Source organism: Nerophis lumbriciformis, linkage group LG02 (assembly GCF_033978685.3).
Source record: "Nerophis lumbriciformis linkage group LG02, RoL_Nlum_v2.1, whole genome shotgun sequence".
Lineage (NCBI taxonomy): Eukaryota > Metazoa > Chordata > Actinopteri > Syngnathiformes > Syngnathidae > Nerophis > Nerophis lumbriciformis.
Genome location: NC_084549.2, coordinates 54125216 through 54149351, shown reverse-complemented (window position 1 = coordinate 54149351; position 24136 = coordinate 54125216). Strand labels below are relative to the sequence as shown.

The following is a 24136-nucleotide window of genomic DNA, read 5'->3' as shown; positions in this document are numbered from 1 at the left end:
ATTTAAACTGTAATGTGATGAAAATGAGCTAAACCTGAGAAAAATGAGTTAAATCTGTCAAAAGTGAGTTAAATCTGAGAAATATATCTGCTAGAAAAATGTCACTGTACATTTACATTGGGCACCCCAAAATACGAGGCCTGGAAACTTGGTTCAAAGCGGGTGGACGACAAAGAGGCTAGGACAAGTGGTCAAGGACGGCGTAAGCAAACATTGGCATTGTACACATAAAACCAAATGTTTTTGAAAGATGATTGCATATTGTTCTTATATGTGGCAACTTGAGACACAAATATGTTAATTGACAAGTTTAAAACACTAATCATTTGAGCAGTTTCATACATTTAAATTAGAGATGTCCGATAATGGCTTTTTTGCCAATATCCGATATTCCGATATTGTCCAACTCTTAATTACCGATTCCAATATCAACTGATACAGTCGTGGAATTAACACATTATTATGCCTAATTTTGTTGTCATGCCCCGCTGGATGCGTTAAACAATATCACAAGATTTTCCAAAATAAATCAACTCAAGTTATGGAAAAAAATGCCAACATGGCACTGCCATATTTATTGTTGAAGTCACAAAGTGCATTATTTTTTTTAACATGCCTCAAAACAGCAGCTTGGAATTTGGGACATGCTCTCCCTGAGAGAGCATGAGGAGGTTGAGGTGGGTGGGGTTCGGGGGGCGGGGTTAAGGTGGGGGGGTGTATATTGTAGCGTCCCTTAGTGCTGCAAGGGGTTTTGGGTATTTGTTCTGTTGGGTTTATGTTGTGTTACGGTGCGGATGTTCTCCCGAAATGTGTTTGTCATTCTTGTTTGGTGTGGGTTCACAGTGTGGCGCATATGTGTAACAGTGTTAAAGTTGTTTATAGGGCCACCCTCAGTGTGACCTGTATGGCTGTTGACCAAGTATGACTTGCATTCACTTGTGTGTGTGAAAAGCCGTAGATATTATGTGATTGGGCCGGCACGCAAAGGCAGTGCCTTTAAGGTTTATTGGCGCTCTGTACTTCCCCCTACGTCCGTGTACCACTCCGTACAGCGGCGTTTTAAAAAGTCATACATTTTACTTTTTGAAACCGATCCCGATAATTTCCGATATTACATTTTAAAGCATTTATCGGCCGATAATATCGGCAGTCCGATATTATCAGACATCTCTAATTTAAATGAATAAAATCTGAAAAATTGCAGATTTTTGGCTGAAAAATCGCACTTGGGTTTTTTCTCAAAATCGTACATACGTAATAAGCGTCCTTAATTGAACAATACTGCAGTCTCAGCTGCACATGATATAAAAAAATATCAAATAATTATAGTTGCATATTATTTACACATACAACGTCTCCAAGCCAGAAGTGTATTAGAAAGTATCCAGTATCAAACTTTGTTTACATAGTTTTGTACAAAAGAGGATTTTCAAGCTCTGGCTTCTCCTTGGTAGTAGCAATGATTCCTGCTACCCAAAGACTTTATTGTATTCATTTAGCAAATAGAGAATGGAAATCCAACAACACTTCCTGTGCCTCGCTTTTCATGTGTACGGTATAGAAAATCAGAACCAAATCAAATATTTCTTACTGCAAAATCAGATGGTGAATACGTGTTCTTTTAGGATGCTCAGCAAGGCACGGTTAGCAGTTGCAAGGTGCATGAAGCTGCCTTGGTGCTCACATTGATTGATTGATTGATTGATTGAAACTTGTATTAGTAGATTGCAAAGTACAGTACATATTCCGTACAATTGACCGCTAAATGGTAACACCCGAATAAGTTTTTCAACTTGTTTAAGTCGGGGTCCACGTTAATCAATTCATGGTAGTCACATTGCCAGGCCAGAAGTCTGAACTTGGGCTTGCTTACGATACATTTATGCTCAAACAGTAGACAAGCGGCATTGAATTATAGCCCTAAAGCAATATATTATCACGTGATTTGTCCCTTGAACGTTATCCAGAGCGTGTCGTAACACATCCTTGCATTCCTACATCAGAAGAACCCAACACTCGACTAAAGAGGACTCAAATATAATCATTTAGCTGTTGGTCCAATTTTTAAAGTCTCAAGTACCACACAGAGCTTGTCTTTGTGTTGCTGTTGCAAAAGTGTTGCTTTGGTCTGTCCATGAGTGTGTAGATCTTTTGTATGGTAGCTGCTGAAAAAACACATTTCCAATCTGCTCAAGGCCAAAAGGTTTAGTCAAGTGTGTTGTGACAAACCTGTAATTAAGCTTCTGCCTTTCAGACTATAACTCTCACCTTTACTGTGGAGGCATCAACAAGACAAACCACATTGATTGCAATAAACACCATTTTTTTCCAGCCTTTTCCTAATTGTATGCGCACCAGTTTATGAAAACAATCTGAACCGTTCGGACGATTTGACTCAGTTTGGAGCAAGTGTCGATCAGATTATATTTTTTAAATTTATTTTACTCCTCAGTTTAGGGCAGGAGTGTCCAAACCCCGGCACGCTACGACGGGACAAGTTCAATGTGAACGGGTGGGGTGTTTTCATATTAAATTTAAATACCCAGGGACCTGACAGGTAACAAATGTGGACAATGTGAGAAACTCGGTCAATGACCATGATGTGCACTTACGGCACAGCTTTTACCTATATGACCCGATCCAAACAACCTTTCCTAGTCATGGTGCAGAAAAAAAATTCTACCAGCACAGTCAACACACTTGGTCACACATGACGCAACCTACTCACTGGACTTTGTGGATATTATGTGTCTATCTGTGTGGGCCCTGTGATGAGGTGGCGACTTGTCCAGGGTGTACCACGGCTTCCGCCCGAGTGCAGCTGGGATAGGCTCCAGCCCCGCCGTTATCCTGAGTGGGACAAGCAGTGGAAAATGGCTGGATGAAACACATCTTTGCGTCTTTATTCATTATTTGTATCAACATTTCATCTTTTTCTCAATACACAATGCCCTTTTACTCTATTTTTCCATTGTTGAGGTTTTTTAAAATATTTTGTTTCTACAAAGTGCTATGGGTCCATAAAAAGCCACACATTGAACACTATCCATCCATCCATGTTCTACCGCTTGTTCCTTTTGGGGTTGCGAGGGGTGCTGGAGCCTATCTCAGCTGCATTTGGGCGGAAGGCGGTGTACACCCTGGACAAGTCGCCACTTCATCACAGGGCCAACACAGATAGACAGACAACATTCACACACTAGGGCCAATTTAGTGTTGCCAATCAACCTATCCCCAGGTGCATGTCTTTGGAGGTGGGAGGAAGCCGGAGGACCCGAAGGGAACCCACGCAGTCACGGGGAGAACATGCAAACTCCACACAGAAAGATCGGGAGCCTAAGATTGAACTCAGGACTACTCAGGATCTTTGTATTGTTAGGCACATGCACTAACCCCTGTTCCACCGTGCTGCCCACATTGAACACTATTGTTTACATATTTAACCAAGAGAGCAAAGTTGCCAAACGACAGAAGAGTGTCTTTAACCTGTGTCTTCAAGTTATTCACACTTTTAGAAGTACGGTAATAAAGGTTTGGGCGCTTTCAGAGATTTTATGTGTTGACAGTTGGAGTAACGGCATTAACCAGAAGTCTTGGTGGTGGAACGGAACCAGAGGTATAGACCAGTGTTTTTCAACCACTGTGCCACGGCACACTAGATACAGTCTGGTGTGCCTTGGGAGATGATCTAATTTCACCTATTTGGGTTAAAAAATATTTTTTCCAAACCAGTAATTATAGTCTGTAAAGGATGTGTTGTTGTTGAGTGTCGGTGCTGTCTAGAGCTTGGCAGAGTAACCGTGTAATACTCTTCCATATCAGTAGGTGGCAGCAGGTAGCTAATTGCTTTGTAGATGTCGGAAACAGCGGGAGGCAGAGTGCAGGTAAAAAGGTGTCTAATGCTTAAACCAAAAATAAACAAAAGGGGAGTACCCCTAAAAAAGGCATTGAAGGTTAGGGAAGGCTATGCAGAACATAACTTAAACTGAACTGGCTACAAAAGTAAACAAAAACAGAATGCTGGACGACAGCAAAGACTTACTGTGGAGCAAAGACGGCGTCCACAATGTACAACGGAACATGACATGAGAATCAACAATGTCCCCACAAAGAAGGATAAAAACAACTGAAATATTCTTGATTGCTAAAACAAAGTAGATGCGGGAAATATCGCTCAAAAGGAAGACATGAAACTGATACAGGAAAATACCAGAAAAAGAGAAAAAGCCACCGAAATAGGAGCGCAAGACAAGAACTAAAACACTACACACAGGAAAACAGCAAAAAAGCTCTAAATAAGTCAGGGTGTGATGTGACAGTACACCTACTTTGAGACAAGAGCTATAGTGATGCATGCTTAGTTATGCTTTAAAGTCATATCCAACAATTGTGACAACGACTGTATTGTCTACTGAGTTTCATTTTTTAATGATTTCTGCTGGTGGTGTGCTTCCGCATTTTGTCAACGCAGAAAATGTGCCTTGGCTCAAAAAAGGTTGAAAAACACTGGTATAGACAACAGCACTAGCGAGCGAGTACAAGCATACTACAGAGTTGAAAATAAACCCTCGTGTTGCTGAAAGCTGCTGATTCTGTGTTATTACAAGCAACAAATCGAACATTCGGCATGCTTTGCTCGTGGTTGTAAGCACGTTCGCTTGGCTTGTGTAGGCGGATCTTAACTTCAGCGTAGAATACCTTGCCTTTTGTGACCACTTGTATTTGATTACCGAAAAAATGCACAACGCAACACACTCTTTCGTTTTGAATATAGGAGTTCGGATTTTGTTATGTATCCCACAATGCATTGCCAGTATCCATACTGAAGGGCGGAAGTTACATTACAAAAGTGACCTGACTAAGGGCGGAGTTCATTTAGCCAGTAATATTCATATTGACGTGTGCTATTGTCAACTGGCACAATTAAGGCTGCAACTAACGATTATCTTGATAATCGTTTAGTTAACGATTAGTCGATTAGTCAGATTATAAAGCGTACACGCATTTAATGGCTCTAATTTTTCCATCGACCTCTAAATGCAGCTTGAGTTAATTTAAGCATGTGCTTACTAACAACAAAGATGACTAATTCATTAATAAATATTTATTTTTACTGCAACTATGCTGCTCATTCAGCTGTTACAAAAATTTAAATGACTTATAAAATGTTGTCAATTTGCATACTTGCCAACCCTCCCGAATTTTCCGGGAGACTCCCGAAATTCAGCGCCTCTCCCGAAAACCTCCCAGGACAAATATTCTCCCGAAAATCTCCCGATTTTCAGCTGGAGCTGGAGGCCACGCTCCCTCCAGCTCCATGCGGACCTGAGTGAGGACAGCCTTTTTTCACGTCCGCTTTCCCATGATATAAACAGCGTGCCTGCCCAATCACGTTATTCCATACGAGGCGTCCGGCATACCGCCGATGAGCATGGTGCAGATGGAGAAGATCTTCTTGGCGTCCGTGTTGGCATACACGTTGCCAAAGTCGACGCTGGTCAGGCTGCTGAGGGTGAAGTAGAGGGCGGCGATGTACGAGCTGCGCACCGACGGGCCGCCGACCGTGTTGTTGAAGTAGGGCATCTCCAGGCGTTTGCACAGCTCATGGAGCCATCCTTGGGGAAGAGACGGGAGGACAACAGAGTGACAAGAACTAAATCATCCAGACTAGAGATAAATTGTATTATTATGTTTATCTTACCTAAAAATAAATATATTTATTAATAAAAAATAAAAATAAATAAATAAATTTTTACTATATTTTGCTAAAAACATCAAAATTAATTTTATTTTTATTTGTATTTTTTTCTGACTCCTTATTACATCCAGCCATAGAATTATACATTAAAATAAACATATTTGAAATAATTAATTTTAAATTATCATAATAATTCATTTAAAATGACCATATTTAATTATTAAAATAATTGCTTGTTTATCAACATCTTTAGCATTTTATTCATTACATTTTGAAGCTCTCAGAAGCCAACGTAACATAAATAAGATTTATTTATGCAAGTTTGAAGTATCAATTATCCAAACACAGTTTTGTTTGCATATTTTCAGGATGTATATATATATATATATATATATGAAATACTTGACTTGGTGAATTCTAGCTGTAAATATACTCCTCCCCTCTTAACCACGCTCCCGCCCCAACAAGGCCCCGCCCCCGACCACGCCCCCCACTCCCCACCCCCACCCGCACCTCCCGAAATCGGAGGTCTCACGGTAAGCAAGTATGTCAATTTGCAGCTGAGATAGGCTTCAGCACCCCCCGCGACCCCACAAGGGACAAGCAGTAGAAAATGGATGGATGGATGTTGTCAATTTAAAAAAAATAAAGGCAAATTGTTAAAAAAAAACAAAAAAAAAACGTGTCTATGTATTAAAAAAACAGTTATGTTATCAGCAATGAAAACAAACAGCAAAACACAAAATTTAACTTCCTCAAAAAGAAAATCCTTTTGTGATGTTTAAAAAGCTGCTCTCTGGTATATTGACTATTGATGAACTCTTGGGTGTTTTAGCAGTATAATAGATTCAATGTGTGTGTGTTCTGGCAATGCTTACTTAATGGGGACATCGCTCTGTTTAAACAGTCAACTTTAGGGGACCTCTGATGGTATGGGGACAAAAAACAGGCCCCCAAAAGGGAAACCTTTTTAAATGATAGTCAGATCCATTCTGATGATGCCAAAGTGATTTTTAAGCTTTGGCCCATAAAACATGTTTACTGGTTAGTTTGAGTGTGATACATTTGCACAGCAGCCCCCTCATCGGGCTGTAGCTGGTACTGCACTCGCTGCTCTGCTCACACTTCTTCCGTGTATAGTTAATCACTTTTTCTTTTTTTTTTTAAATGGTCCTCAGTAGTCACGTACAAATTTGTGTGAATTATCCAAAATTATTTAAATGTGGTCCCCATGAACCATATTAACTCTTTTCCCCCAGGTTCCCCAGTAAGAATGATCAGCACATTACTTCATCAATTCAGAGATTTAAAGACGTGTATGAGCTAACTGGGCAGTGGCCATTTTATCTAAAAATTTTTATGCCTCCACAACCTGTAGAAAGGACCTACTCAGTGGCCTAGTGGTTAGAGTGTCCGCCCTGAGATCGGTAGGTTGTGAGTTCAAACCCCCCGAGTCATACCAAAGACTATAAAAATGGGACCCATTACCTCCCTGCTTGGCACTCAGCATCAAGGGTTGGAATTGGGAGTTAAATCACCAAAAATGATTCCCGGGCGCGGCCACCGCTGCTGCCCACTGCTCCCCTCACCTCCCAGGGGGTGAACAAGGGGATGGGTCAAATGCAGAGGACACATTTCACCATACCTAGTGTGTGTATGACTATCATTGGTAATTTAAAGTGTGGTCCCCCAAGTGATGATCAAAAACTTGGTCCCCATTCCAAATTATAACATGTGTGTGTGTGTGTGTGTGTGTGTGTGTGTGTGTGTGTGTGTGTGTGTGTGTGTGTGTGTGTGTGTACTGATGTCGACAAAGTTTAGCTGGCTGACTTTAGCTAAAACGATAGTTAAAGTTATTTTCACACAATTTCGTCTCACTCTTGTTAGCCAGCTAGCAAGGTAGAAGCTAACACTCTTACCAAGGTTGAGACCGCATCCTCCCTCCAAATGTCCGACATCATATTTCCGCTTTAAATGCTCCCGTATCACAGATGTACTGCTATAAAAGCAAGGTCCACTTTGCAAAATCAGCAAAGTATTCATGTTTTTAACAACAATAAGATGAAATATCCTCACACTTTACATGTTAGCACTGGCGATGTTTTTGCGAGTGACGGTGTTGACCCGAGTGTCGACGTCACGACTATTGTCGACAAATATAATTGTCGGCGACAAATTTCACGGTCAACATTTGTCGACTAATCGTTGCAGTCACAATCGAGGTGGAAAGAATAAAAGTAGCTTTTATTACAAACCCCGTTTCCATATGAGTTGGGAAATTGTGTTAGATGTAAATATAAACGGAATACAATGATTTGCAAATCCTTTTCAACCCATATTCAATTGAATATTCAGTTGAATATGCTACAAAGACAACATATTTGATGTTCAAACTGATAAACTTTTTTTTTTTTGCAAATAATCATTAACTTTAGAATTTGATGCCAGCAACACGTGACAAAGGAGTTGGGAAAGGTGGCAATAAATACTGATAAAGTTGAGGAATGCTCATCAAACACTTATTTGGAACATCCCACAGGTGAACAGGCAAATTGGGAACAGGTGGGTGCCATGATTGGGTATAAAATTAGATTCCATGAAATGCTCAGTCATTCACAAACAAGGATGGGGTGAGGGTCACCACTTTGTCAACAAATACGTGAGCAAATTGTTGAACAGTTTAAGAAAAACTTTTCTCAACCAGCTATTGCAAGGAATTTAGGAATTTCACCATCTACGGTCCGTAATATCATCAAAGGGTTCAGAGAATCTGGAGAAATCACTGCATGTAAGCAGCTAAGCCCGTGACCTTCGATCCCTCAGGCTGTACTGCATCAACAAGCGACATCAGTGTGTAAAGGATATCACCACATGGGCTCAGGAACACTTCAGAAACCCACTGTCAGTAACTACAGTTGGTTGCTACATCTGTAAGTGCAAGTTAAAACTCTCCTGTGCAAGGCGAAAACCGTTTATCAACAACACCCAGAAACGCCGTCGGCTTCGCTGGGCCTGAGCTCATCGAAGATGGACTGATACAAAGTTAAAAGGGTTCTGTGATCTGACGAGTCCACATTTCAAATTGTTTTTGGAAACTGTGGACGTCGTGTCCTCCGGACCAAAGAGGAAAAGAACCATCCGGATTGTTATAGGCGCAAAGTTGAAAAGCCAGCGGATGTGATGGTATGGGGGTGTATTAGTGCCCAAGACAGGGGTAACTTACACATCTGTGAAGGCGCCATTAATGCTGAAAGGTTTGGAGCAACATATGTTGCCATCCAAGCAACGTTACCATGGACGCCCCTGCTTATTTCAGCAAGACAATGCCAAGCCACGTGTTACATCAACGTGGCTTCATAGTAAAAGAGTGCGGGCACTAGACTGGCCTGCCTGTAGTCCAGACCTGTCTCCCATTGAAAATGTGTGGCGCATTATGAAGCCTAAAATACGACAGCGGAGACCCCGGACTGTTGAACGACTGAAGCTCTACATAAAACAAGAATGGGAAAGAATTCCACTTTCAAAGCTTCAACAATTAGTTTCCTCAGTTCCCAATCGTTTATTGAGTGTTGTTAAAAGAAAAGGTGATGTAACACAGTGGTGAACATGCCCTTTCCCAACTACGTTGGCACGTGTTGCAGCCATGAAATTCTAAGTTAATTATTATTTGCAAAAAAAAAAAAAAGTTTAAGAGTTTGAACATCAAATATCTTGTCTTTGTAGTGCATTCAATTGAATATAGGTTGAAAAGGATTTGCAAATCATTGTATCCCGTTTATATTTACATCCAACACAATTTCCCAACTCATATGGAAACGGGGTTTGTAAATTCCTTAGGTTATTTCTGGACAGAGAGAAACGACTAAAAAGAATAGTGAACGACAAGGCAAGCATGGATTGCGACAATCAACCAAGATGTGATGCGCTAACAACTTCCTGTTTGTTCGGATCGTTTCAAGTAATTATGAACATTTTTGTAAGTGAAAATGAATCTAAAATAAATAACAGCCCTGCTTTGCATTAACTTGATGTGTTTGGTCGAATAACTTTGATAGTCGTTGTGTTGATAAAAATAGTCCTCACTTCTCTTATCCAGACTGTAGTCTCCACATACAACAAAAGTGAAGCGACATGAGAACAACAATTCTGTCAATCCTGTCTTACAGTCACAGTGTGCTGAGATGACATTCAATTAGTTATCCTTGATTATGCAGCGTGTCGAACTTGGGTTGGATCATTTCCGAGAGTTCCTCTAACCGACGACACAATGTCCACTTGGTTTATACAGATAAACATAAATGTCACAAACCCATCCACAAACAAAGCAGTCTTAGCTTTCTGGACTCTCATAATTTTGAAAGTCTGGACTGGGTCGAACCATTAGGTCGTTGACAAAGTCCGGGTATGAGACATCGGGGAAGATGTTGCCCATGGTCTCTGCTACTCTCAGACTTGTCGATCTCGTACGGATCCTTGCATCCAATTACAGCTGTTCGCTCCTTATAACGACAAAGGGACTTCTTATCTATTTCACAGACGGTGCAATGTTATTTTCCACTGAATAGTTCGGAAATATTACGTGTAGCGCTATTGTGAACGATGACGGCCGCCCTTCAAAATAGATGCACTTCCAGGAAAAATCTGAATACCTCTTTGCATATCTGTACGCGCCAAAGATAACGTCACAAGAAAGTCTGAAATTTGGCTCCACAGAAGCCTGCTGCTGTGGTAAAGCAGGTGTTTATGAGGTAGTGTTGTCCCGATACCAATATTTTGGTACAGGTACCAAAATTATTTTGATACTTTTTGGTACTTTTCTAAATAAAAGGGACCACAAAAATTGCATTATTGGCTTTATTTTAACAAAAAATCTTAGGGTACATTAAACATATGTTTCTTATTGCAATTTAGTCCTTAAATAAAATAGTGAACATACTAGACAACTTGTCTTTTAGTAGTAAGTAAGCAAACAAAGGCCCCTAATTTAGTCTGCTGACATATGTAGTAACATATTGTGTCATTTGTCATTCTATTATTTTTTCAAAATTATTAAGGACAAGTGGTAGAAAATTAATTATTAATCTACTTGTTTATTTACTGTTAATATCTGCTTACTTTCTCTTTTAACACTTCTGTTAAAGATGTAATAATCACTTATTCTTCTGTTGTTTGATACTTTACATTAGTTTTGGATGATACCACAAATTTGGGTATCAATCCGATACCAAGTAGTTACAGGATCAGACATTGGTCATATTCAAAGTCCTCATGTGTCCAGGGACATATTTCCTGAGTTTATAAACATAATATACATTTTAAAAGAACGAAAGAAGATGTTGTGATGCCAAAAAATATTGACGTAATCATAGTAGTATCGACTAAATACACTACTGTACTTAGTATCATTACAGTCGATGTTAGGCCTAGATCCACCAATGGCGTTTGTTTACATTTTGACGCAGGTGAGCTACGGTGAGTAGTGAAGCATGTTTAGCTATTCCTCATCCTGCCGGGATGATACTTGTAAGAAACGTACTTTATTCGTAGCCATGGAGGCGAGGATTAGTGATTTAGAAGTAGCTACAACACTGCCGACTGCGGATGGACTTTAGCCGCTAGCTAGCTAGCCATGTCTTAAAGCATCTCTTCCGGTGGGTGTTTCAGTGTTATAACTTCAACTTTATTGTTAGTTTTTAAGCTAAAATGCGTCTGTTCTCCCTTTTCGGTCTACACACACTGTGTCTGCTTGTAAGTACTCTGTGATCATGCTCCTCTACTCGTAAACCAGAAATGGCACAACGTGACGACGACGGGGGCGCGGGGGGTGGTCTACCGGTACTTTTCAGAGGCGGTATAGTACCGACTATGATTCATTAGTACTATACTAATACTGAATTTCTAGGCGCAGTCAGGGCGTTGAGGGGATCCGGTTTGGTGACTGCAGGATTAGGTCTCTGCTTTTTGCAGATGATGTGGTCCTGATGGCTTCATCTGGTCAGGATCTTCAGCTCTCACTAAATCGGTTCGCAGTCGAGTGTGAAGCAACTGGGATGAGGATCAGCACCTCCAAGTCCGAGTCCATGGTTCTCGCCCAGGAAAGGGTGGAGTGCCATCCCCGAGTTAGGTAGGAGATTTTTCCCCAAGTGGAGGAGTTCAAGTACCTCGGAGTCTTGTTCACGAGTGAGGGAAGAGTGGATCGTGAGATCGACAGGCGGATCGGTGCAGCATCTTCAGTAATGCGGGACGCTGTATCGATCCGTTGTGGTGAAGAAGGAGCTGAGCTGGAAGGCAAAGCTCTCAATTTACCGGTCGATCTACGTTCCCATCCTCACCTATGGTCATGAGCTTTGGGTTATGACCGAAAGGACAAGATCACGGGTACAAGCGGCCGAAATGAGTTTCCTCCGCCGTGTGGCGGAGATCTCCCATAGAGATAGGGTGAGAAGCTCTGCCATGCGGGGGGAGCTCAAAGTAAAGCCGCTGCTCCTCCACATCGAGAGGAGCCAGATGAGGTGGTTCGGGAATCTGGTCAGGATGCCACCCGAACGCCTCACTAGTTAAGTTAAGTTAAAGTACCAATGATTGTCACACACACACTAGGTGTGGTGAAATTTGTCCTCTGCATTTGACCCATTCCCTTGATCACCCCCTGGGAGGTGAGGGGAGCAGTTTACGGCATGTCCGACCAGCAGGAGGCCACGGGGAAGACCCAGGACATGTTGGGAAGACTATGTCTCCCGGCTGGCCTGGGAACGCCTCGGGATCCCCCGGGAAGAGCTGGACGAAGTGGCTGGGGAGAGGGAAGTCTGGGCTTCTCTGCTTAGGCTGCTGCCCCCGCGACCCGACCTTGGATAAACGGAAGAAAATGGATGGATGGATGGATGGATACTTCCCATTCTTGTTTCAATCAATCAATCAATGTTTATTTATATAGCCCTAAATCACAAGTGTCTCAAAGGGCTGCACAAGCCACAACGACATCCTTGGTACAGAGCCCACATAAGGGCAAGGAAAAACTCACCCCAGTGGGACGTCGATGTGAATGACTATGAGAAACCTTGGAGAGGACCGCATATGTGGGTACCCCCCCCCCCCTCTAGGCGTTTGATGCACAGCTTAAGTTGTTCAACAGTCCAGGGTCTCCATTGTCGTATTTTACGCTTCATAATGTGCCACACATTTTCAATGGGAGACAGGTCTGGACTACAGGCAGGTCTAGTACCCGCACTCTTTTACTACGAAGCCACGCTGTTGTAACACGTGCAGAATGTGGCTTAGCATTGTCTTGCTGAAATAAGCAGGGGCGTCCATGAAGAAGACGTTGCTTGTATGGCGATATATGTTGCTCCAAAACCTGTATGTACCTTTCAGCATTAATGGTGCCTTCACAGATGTGTAAGTTACCCATGCCTCGGGCACTAATACACTCCCATACCATCACAGATGCTGGCTTTTGAACGTTGCGCCTATAACAGTCCGGATGGTTCTTTTCCTCTTTGGTCCGGAGGACACGACGTCCACAGTTTCCAAAAACAATTTCAAAAGTGGACTCGTCAGACCACAGAACACTTCTCCACTTTGCATCAGTCCATCTTAGATGAGCTAGGGCCCGATGAAGCTGGCGGCGTTTCTGGGTGTTGTTGATAAATGGCTTTGGCTTTGCATAGTAGAGGTTTGAATTTGCACTTACAGATGTAGCGATGAACTGACAGTGGTTTTCTGAAGTGTTCCTGAGCCCATGCGGTGATATCCTTTACACACTGATGTCGGTTTTTGGTGCAGTACCGCCTGTGTGATCGAAGGTCACGGGCATTCAATGTTGGTTTTCGGCTTTGCCACCTACTTGCAGTGATTTCTCCAGATTCTCTGGACCTTTAGATTATATTACAGACCTAAGGTGGTGAAATCCCTAAATTCCTTGCAATAGCTCGTTGAGAAATGTTGTTCTCACGCATGTGTTCACAAAGTGGTGACCCTCGCCCTATCCTTGTTTGTGAACGACTGAGCATTTCATGGAAGCTGCTTTTATACCCAATCATGGCACCCACCTGTTCCCAACTAGCCTGTTCACCTGTGGAATGTTCCAAATAAGTGTTTTAATGAGCATTCCTCAACTTTCTCAGTCTTTTTTGCCACTTGTGCCAGCTTTTTAAAAACATGTTGGAGGCATCATATTCCAAATGAGCTAATATTTGCAAAAAATAACAAAGTTTACCAGTTTGAACGTTAATTATGTTGCCTTTGCAGTGTATTCAATTGAATATAGGTTGAAAAGCATTTGCAAATCATTATATTCTGTTTTTATTTATGATTTACACAACGTGCCAAGTTCACTGGTTTTGGGTTTTGTACAACTGTACATTAACATTGATATTATACATGTGGGCACGTAGATAGAAATACCGTTAAATGTAGCTTTGATGTAGCAAGTCACTTTTGCCGTGTAGCGAGTAGTGTAGCTTGCTACAATTCTCCGGGTATAGCTTCCTCTGTAGCTTATCTACATTTATTGAAGAGTAACTTGTATCTTAGCTTACTACATTTTCCAAGTAGCTTGCCCATCACTGCCTCTAAGTGCGTGGACTATGGTGATATTCACTATTTGTCCGAAACATTATTATTTATATTTTATATTATTCGAATACCACTTTATTCGTGTTTTCAAAATGTTACAATTGTTAGATTTTTTGGGGGACAACTATAATTTGTGCAAGGGCAGCACGGTGGAACAGGGGTTAGTGCATGTCCCTCACAATACGAAGGTCCTAAGTAATTCTGAGTTCAAGCCCGGGCTCGGGATCTTTCTGTGTGGAGTTTGCATGTTCTCCCCATGACTGCGTGGGTTCCCTCCGGGTACTCCGGCGTCCTCCCACCTCCAAAGACATGCACCTGGGAATAGGTTGATTGGCAACACTAAATGGTCCCTAGTGTGTGAATGTGAGTGTGAATGTTGTCTGTCTATCTGTGTTGGCCCTGTGATGAGGTGGCGACTTGTCCAGGGTGTACCCCGCCTTCCGTCCATGTGCAGCTGAGATAGGCTCCAGCACCCCCCGCGACCCCGAAAGGGACAAGCGGTAGGAAATGGATGGATGGATATAATTTGTGCAATTGCAATGCCTTGATTTTAGTGACGTTAGTGCACAGTCTAAGCCATAAATACAAAGTTAATAATAATTGACATAACAATAATTGGTGTTTCTGATTTTTGCCTTGTTTTCCTCAATTTCAGTTTTTGTTTTTGGCCAATAATTTTCATTCCAGTGCATCCCTAAATTAGGGTTAGGCAATATAGCTGAAAACAGTGTCACAATATAAATGTTTTATATCGGTCGATATCGATATTGATATTTTTATGACCATATATATATACATATATATATATATATATATTAGGCCTGCGAATCTTTGCGTGTCCCACGATTTGATTCAATATCGATTCTTGGGGTCACGATTCGATTATAAATGGATTTTTTCGATTCAACGCGATTCTCGATTCAAAAACGATATTTTTCCGATTCAAAACAATTCTCTATTCATTCAATACATAGGATTTCAGCAGGATCTACCCCAGTCTGCTGACATGCAAGCATAGTAGTAGATTTTTGCAAAAAAACTTTTATAATTGTAAAGGACAATGTTTTATCAACTGATTGCAATAATGTAAATTTGTTTTAACTATTAAATGAACCAAAAATATGACTTATTTTTTCTATGTGAAAATATTGGACACAGTGTGTTGTCAAGCTTATGAGATGCGATGCAAGTGTCAGCCACTGTGACACTATTGTTCTTTTTTTTTTTTATATAAATGTCTAATGATAATGTCAATGAGGGATTTTTAATGACTGCTATGTTGAAATTGTTACTAATATTGATACTGTTGTTGATAATATTCATTTTTGTTTCACTACTTTTGGATTGTTCTGTGTCGTGTTTGTGTCTCCTCTCAATTGCTCTGTTTATTGCTGTTCTGCGTGTTGCTGGATTTTGGTTTTGGAATTGGATTGCATTGTTATGGTATTCCTTTGTATTATTTTGTTGGATTGATTAATTTAAAAAATAAATAAATAAATAAAAATAAAAGTAAAAATCGATTTTTGAAAAATGAGAATCGATACTGAATCGTACAACGTGAGAATCGCGATTTGAATTCGAATCAATTTTTTCCCACACATCTAATATATATATATATATATACACACATATATGTATATACATGTTAAATGTAAACATTTGTATTTGAACTGTAACTCTCGTCTGGTCAAACTATCAAGGCAGAAAGGAAAGGAAGGAATGTCAACACAACCATGGAAAGCACTCACTGTGAACAAAATTCTAAGATCACAGTGAAGACTTAACAATAATTTCTTAAAATCAAGGTGCAAAAGTAAGGAATACGTAAAAAAGGCTTAATAAAGTGCATCAAAATAGTGCAAAGTGTGAAAATGTAAACATAGAGAAACTTTTTACCTTTTTTCTGCAGGTTTAGTGCCAGGAAGTGAATGTGGAGTGAATGAATGATGAGTTCTCAGTACTCTGTGAAGCACTTTGAGTGTCTACAAAAGCGCCGTATAAATCTAATCTATTATTAATATTAATACATAAACATTCACTGGCTGTCATGCGCTTTTTGAACAGTCAGAAAAAGACAACCGCAGATGACTGGCACATACCATACCAACTCTTGTTCATCAATATATATACATGATATATTAGATGTGCAAGGACATGTATATTATTGTGTCAAAGTCCAAGCAAAACACATCTATTTATTATTATTCCGCCGCAAAAGTTTGGCGAGCTCCACAGCCCGCAGTTTTCATCCGATTGGAACCGTTCCAGTATCAAAACGTCCGGCTTGACCTGGAATCGTAAGCTCTCCAAAAACATTTTAAAAAAAGTATCCCAGATTACCTAGAATTCCCGGTTTTCGGGGACATTTACCATTGCGCCCCGGGCTGATGTAACAGTTGGTTGGGGGGGGCGCATCATAAATGAAAATAACATAACATAACATAATATTGAAGAATGAATTGGCCATTTTCAAACTTTCACAATTCCCACATTTCTCAACCAATTTTAACTGTTCCACCATCTTGGACAATGTAACTACCATTTTCCAAGTTCAAAAAACCAAAGCCATCCATCCATCCATCCATCTTCTTCCGCTTATCCGAGGTCGGGTCGCGGGGTCAGCAGCTTAAGCAGGGAAGCCCAGACTTCCCTCTCCCCAGCCACTTCGTCCAGCTCCTCCCGGGGGATCCCGAGGCGTTCCCAGGCCAGCCGGGAGACATAGTCTTCCCAACGTGTCCTGGGTCTTCCTCGTGGCCTCCTACCGGTCGGACGTGCCCTAAACACCTCCCGAGGGAGGCGCTCGGGTGGCATCCTGACCAGATGCCCGAACCACCTCATCTGGCTCCTCTCGATGTGAAGGAGCAGCGGCTTTACTTTGAGCTCCCCCCGGATGACAGAGCTTCTCACCCTATCTCTAAGGGAGAGCCCCGCCACCCGGCGAAGGAAACTCATTTCGGCCGCTTGTACCCGAGATCTTGTCCTTTCGGTCATAACCCAAAGCTCATGACCATAGGTGAGGATGGGAACGTAGATCGACCGGTAAATTGAGAGCTTTGCCTTCCGGCTCAGCTCCTTCTTCACCACAACGGATCGATACAGCGTCCGCATTACTGAAGACGCCGCACCGATCCGCCTGTCGATCTCACGATCCACTCTTCCCTCACTCGTGAACAAGACTCCGAGGTACTTGAACTCCTCCACTTGGGGAAAGATCTCCTCCCCAACCCGGAGATGGCACTCCACCCTTTTCCGGGCGAGAACCATGGACTCGGACTTGGAGGTGCTGATTCTCATCCCAGTCGCTTCACACTCAGCTGCGAACCGATCCAGTGAGATCCTGGCTAGATGAAGCCATCAGGACTACATCATCTGCAAAAAGCAGAGACCTAATCCTACAGCCACCAAACCAGATCCCCTCAACGCCTTGACTGCGCCTAGAAATTCTGTCCATAAAAGTTATGAACAGAATCGGTGACAAAGGGCAGCCTTGGCAGAGTCCAACCCTCACCGGAAACGTGTCCGACTTACTGCCGGCAATGCGAACCAAGCTCTGACACTGATCATACAGGGAGCGGACCGCCACAATCAGACAGTCCGAAACCCCATACTCTCTGAGCACTCCCCACAGGACTTCCCGAGGGACACGGTCGAATGCCTTCTCCAAGTCCACAAAGCACATGTAGACTGGTTGGGCAAACTCCCATGCACCCTCAAGGACCCTGCCGAGAGTATAGAGCTGGTCCACAGTTACACGACCAGGACGAAAACCACACTGTTCCTCCTGAATCTGAGGTTCGACTATCCGACGTAGCCTCCTCTCCAGTACACCTGAATAGACCTTACCGGGAAGGCTGAGGAGTGTGATCCCACGATAGTTAGAACACACCCTCCGGTTCCCCTTTTTAAAGAGAGGAACCACCACCCCGGTCTGCCAATCCAAAGGTACTTCCCCCGATGTCCACGCGATGCTGCAGAGTCTTGTCAACCAAGACAGCCCCACAGCATCCAGAGCCTTAAGGAACTCCGGGCGGATCTCATCCACCCCTGGGGCCTTGCCACCGAGGAGCTTTTTAACTACCTCAGCAACCTCAGCCCCAGAAATATGAGAGCCCACCACAGATTCCCCAGGCACTGCTTCCTGTACTCTGAGCTGCAGCGAGGTGACGTTCCACGTCCCAAAAGCTAGCTTCTGTAGCCGAGGATCGGACCGCCAAGTGCCCTGCCTTCGGCTTCCGCCCAGCTCACATTGCACCCGACCTCTATGACCCCTGCTATGGGTGGTGAGCCCATTGGAGGGGGGACCCATGTTGCCTCTTCGGGCTGTGCCCGGCCGGGCCCCATGGGGAAAGGCCCGGCCACCAGGCGCTCGCCATCGTGCCCCAAGTCCGGGCCTGGCTCCGGAGGGGGGCCCCGGTGACCCGCGTCCGGGCGAGGGAAATCTGAGTCTCGGTTCTTGCATTTCCATAGAAGTCTTCGAGCTGCTCTTTGTCCGATCCCTCACCTAGGACCTGTTTGTCTTGGGAGACCCTACCAGGGGGCATGGAAGCCCCCGGACAACATAGCTCCTAGGATCATTGGGACACGCAAACTCCTCTACCACGGTAAGGTGGCAGCTCAGAGAGGAGAAAAAAACAAAAAAAAACAAAAAAAAAACAAAGCCTTCCTGGAAAATTTTACCGTCCACATTTTTCAACTGTTTTTGACCATTCCACCTTCAAAACATCCCTCTTGGTTGGGACAACAAAAGTCACCAATTATTTTTGAACAAATTCTCGGTTTTCCCGAAATTCCAGTACCGTATTTTTCGGAGTATAAGTTGCTCCGGAGTATAAGTTGCACCTGTCACGGCGCGGATTCGAACCCACTTTTCCTCGGCAGCTGGAGCTGCCGGGACCTCTGCTGGCAGCACACTTGGACACGCCCCTGCTCACGCTGGGCACAGCACGCCCATGCAGCGACAAGGCTGCAAGCAATTTCGCATCAGCACACCTGGGCCTGATGAGAGGGAGCAACATAAAAGCCAGCGGACCCAAAGGACCTTCGCCAGAACGTAGCCAATCTTCCTGAGTAAGCATCACGTCTGGCACCACTCCCTCGTTCCTTGCTCGCCTTCTTTGTGCTCTTCCTCGTTCCCGTGTTTGATGTCCCTTGTGTCTTCCACAGTGTCTTCCCTGTTGCCTGTTATCGTGTCCTGCCTCACGACCTCCACCTGGATCTCTGCTTGCCTCCCTCGACCCTTGACCTCTGCTTGGACTCGGACATCATTGCCTCTCTCCAGCCCCCAACTGCTTGCCTCCCTGCTGACTGCCTCTTCGCCTTGCCCCTTGGATTTGACGAACGATTCATACAACACGCACCGACAACACCCCCTGGTAAAACTTACATTGTTAACCCTACACATCGTCTGCACTCATTCACTTGTGGTAGCATACACACCCCACACACTCATCAAGGTTTTCAATAAACCTGGTAAACCGCAGTTCTGCCTTGGTGTCGCCTCCTTCCCTTTGCCCGGTACACAACAGCACCGGCCGAAAATGCACAATAAAGAAGGAAAAAAACATATATAAATCGCACTGGAGTATAAATCGCATTTTTGGGGGAAATTTATTTGATAAAACCCAACACTAGTGATGGGTTGATGAGGCCTCATGAAGCGTTTCGACACATTGCAAAACTGTATTGATACTGTGTCGATACTGTGTCACTAAATACTGACATCTGCTGGACATTAAAAATCCCTACAGGCAACCTATGGACCGACTCAACTGACACTGATTTTATGACCTAGTACAGTGGTTCTCAAATGGGGGTACGCTTACCCCTGGGGGTACTTGAAGGTATGCCAAGGGGTACGTGAGATTTTTTTTTAAATATTCTAAAAATAGCAACAATTCAAAAATCCTTTATAAATATATTTATTGAATAATACTTCAACAAAATATGAATGTAAGTTCATAAACTCCGTGAAGCACAAGCTCAGGTTTGTCACTAAAATGTCTGTCAAAAAGAACTGTGAAAAGAAATGCAACAATGCAATATTCAGTGTTGACAGCTAGATTTTTTGTGGACATGTTCCATAAATATTGATGTTAAAGATTTTTTTTTTTGTGAAGAAATGTTTAGAATTAAGTTCATGAATCCAGATGGAGCTCTAATACAATCCCCAAAGAGGGCACTTTAAGTTGATTATTACTTCTAGGTGTAGAAATCTTTATTTATAATTGAATCACTTGTTTATTTTTCAACAAGTTTTTATCTATTTGTATATCTTTTTTTCCAAATAGTTCAAGAAAGACCACTACAAATGAGCAATATTTTGCACTGTGATACAATATAATAAATCAGAAACTGATGACATAGTGCTGTATTTTACTTAATCTTTTTTTTTTCAACCAAAAATGCTTTGCTCTGATTAGGGGGTATTTAAATTTAAAAAAAATTCACAGGGGGTACATTGCTGAAAAAAGGTTGAGAACCACTGACCTTGTATATACAATAATATAAACCAAGTCATTGTATTTCATTTAGGATTATTTCATAACTTCATTTAAATAAAAATATATTTTTTGTCTTTTTTAGATACAGTCAATAAATAATGTGAACATGTATCATAACATGGACATCTAAGAGAACGTGTTGTGAATGAGGTTGCTTGTGGACCTGGAAAATATTATTTATCTATTTTTACACATTTTTATTAAAAAATAAAACCGGTTTTTCCAACGTATTCAATTTTAGACGCTTTCTCTTCTTAGTTATTATTTCTCCGGCTGTAGAAAAGAGCCGCTCACAGGGCACAGAGGAGGCGTCAGTGCGACACAGTTCGCGTATCGGTCACGTGACCAAAACCGCTCATGATCGGTCACGTGACTTTCTAAAAGCGGTACGCGCACCGACACAGGGTTTCGCTCTATGAGCTCGACGCATGCGCCGATGCATCGGTGTTGCCGGACCCATCACTACCCAACACCAAGAATAGACATTTGAAAGGCAATTTAAAATACATAAAGAATAGTGAACAACAGGCTGAATAAGTGTACGTTATATGAGGCATAAATAACCAACTGAGAACGTGCCTGGTATGTTAACGTAACATATTATGGTAAGAGTCATTCAAATAACTATAACATATAGAACATGCTATACGTTTACCAAACAATCTGTCACTCCTAATCGCTAAATCCCATGAAATCTTATACGTCTAGTCTCTTACGTGAATGAGCTAAATAATATTATTTGATATTTTACGGTAATGTGTTAATAATTTCCCACATAAGTCACTCCTGAGTATAAGTCGCACCCCCGGCCAAACTATGAAAAAAACTGTGACTTATAGTCCAAAAAATACGGTAATTCCAAAATACCAATTCAAATTCAAACTGTTACTACGTCAATTTTTGGAAAATTCCAACACCAACCTATTCATATCATTTAGGACAATTGTGGTAGCATCTATAATTTCAAAAATGTTCCCAAAAAGTTTTCCCCAAATTTCTAGGAAATTAAAAAACTTCTAGGACATTCTCATTCAAATTAGTGGACATGTTCATAGTTCTACAATGCCCAAAATGGTGAGCTATTTTTTAGCCAATTCTGACTTTTCCACCATCCACACACACTACTCTTTCGATATATCGAACGCAAAACATATTTTCCCTTTCCCCAAATTCCCGGTTTTCCCGGGATTTGCAGGAAACGTTTCCCCATTGACAATGAATGGGAAGTATACAATATACTGCACATCCCACATTTCAAACATCCACAAACTCCACTCACCCCGGACATTCAAGCCATTTTATTTCCCCGTTCCGAAAATTCCCAGATTACCTGAAATTACCAGGTATTATGTTATGTATTTATTATGTTATGTTCGCATTTGAGCTAGCTAGCTTGCTGCCACAGTAAATGAGCAGTGTCACAGGTCCGTGAGATTATCAAAGTGCGATTTTATGATCATTTTAATTTAAATCTGTCATACTAAACTTCGGGAGTTTTACCACGGTTTATCATTAATACCGTTTATCGTTACATCACCACTCTGGAAAAAGTCACATGTGCATTTACAAACAATGACTAGTTTCAGTCAGTTTCAGTTATATTAATGTGAGTAAAGATCCTCCAAACTACAAATGGTTTTATTTAAAACATTTTAACATGTGTAACGAAGACAATGCTTTCAACAAAACTCTTTTTGTCAGCTCAAGGAATCAGCTCTGAACCAGTGGAGGACACAGACACCACCACCTTTGTGACCCAATTTGTGAGCACTTTTAACTTATTTTTTTGTCCTTACTATTTTTGTTTTTCTGTTTGCTTTGTGCCGATTGACTGTTTTTCTGTCACATGTTCTCTTGGTACTATGATAAGTAATATGCTAAGAGATGTTCCATAACTGCTGCTGCAAGCTCACTCAAAGCATGTTCCAGCATGTTGTGTTCTGTCTTGACAGTTACTTTACTCCCACAGCTGTGTTTCAAGCTACATTTTTTTACACTAACTTCTAACCCTTACCTTAACCTCTATCCCTAAGCACAAGCAAAAAGTCAGATAATGTATTTTCCTTGTCACAGTCTTTGGAGGCCAATTACCCCGTGCAAGTTACTGATCCTCATGGTAAGTACATCTTCTAAAACAATATTCAAACGGTAAAGTCACACACAAACTATTCTGGGATGCTACTTGAACAATTTGTCAGGGGACTCAAACAATTAATTTTTTTATAATTTGGCACAAAAAATAATTGGATGTGATTTTACTTAATTTGTATTTTTGTAAATACGCACATAAATTATTAAAATTCAATTAGACAAATTAATGGCAGCTCTTTTACTGGTATTTCTGATATATTTGTTTTGGATAATTTTCAAAGTTGTCTTTTCTAATATTTTAATTACTTTTGACATCCTTATTGTTAAGGAAAGTCAGTGATACAGAATAACTTAACACGCGTAAAAACAGTTATCTATTACTCATTTAAAATCCTTGGGTTTTTGCCCTTAATTTTTAAACGTTAACAAAAACTACAAAAAAATGATTTTGTGAAAATAAAAGTATCGATCTAATCCAGGGGTCACCAACCTTTTTGAAACCAAGAGCTACTTCTTGGGTACTGATTAATGCGAAGGGCTACCAGTTTGATACACACTTAAATAAATTGCCAGAAATAGCCAATTTGCTCAATTTACCTTTAACTCTATGTTATTATTAATAATTAATGATATTTATCTTTGGGGAAACACTGATCATCTTAATGATTTCTCACAATAAATATATATAGAAACAGATAACTATCAATATGCAACACTTTATTTTTATATTTTCTCTAAGTGCACATTTTTCAAATTGAACATTTTCAAATGATCACTTCTAAGACAGTCTTGTGAAATCACAATATCCCATTTTAACTAGCTAGCCACTAACATTTTTTAACAAATCATGAATTACTTTGCACCATGTTTGTACAAATAATAACTCATGTAAAATACAAAAGTCAACTCTCAAATTTTTAAATAAATCATGTCACACTTTGAACTGGACACCAAATCTGTTATCTGTTTCTTTGTCAGTTAGTGAAGACCAAGTCTTTAAAATATTTTGTTGGATTTTCAAATTCTATTTGAGTTTTGTCTCTCTTAGAATTAAAAATGTCGAGCAAAGCGAGACCAGCTTCCTAGTAAATAAATACAATTTTAAAAATAGAGGCAGCTCACTGGTAAGTGCTGCTATTTGAGCTATTTTTAGAACAGGCCAGCGGGCGACTCATCTGGTCCTTACGGGCTACCTGGTGCCCGCGGGCACCGCGTTGGTGACCCCTGATCTAATCACTCTGGTATGCTACCACCCTTGGTATCAACATTATTG

At 41.5% G+C, this 24136-nt stretch overlaps 1 protein-coding gene across 1 annotated transcript in view; it reads left to right on the top strand.

The window, feature by feature from the left end:
* The window catches only part of edaradd (EDAR-associated death domain), a 49954-nt gene that overhangs the window by 5607 nt on the left and 20211 nt on the right, over nt 1-24136 (top strand). The window contains exons 2-3 of the mRNA XM_072916542.1: nt 22474-22535; nt 22846-22888. Of these exons, the coding sequence (XP_072772643.1) occupies nt 22474-22535; nt 22846-22888 (105 nt within the window). The remainder of the gene's footprint in view (nt 1-22473; nt 22536-22845; nt 22889-24136) is intronic.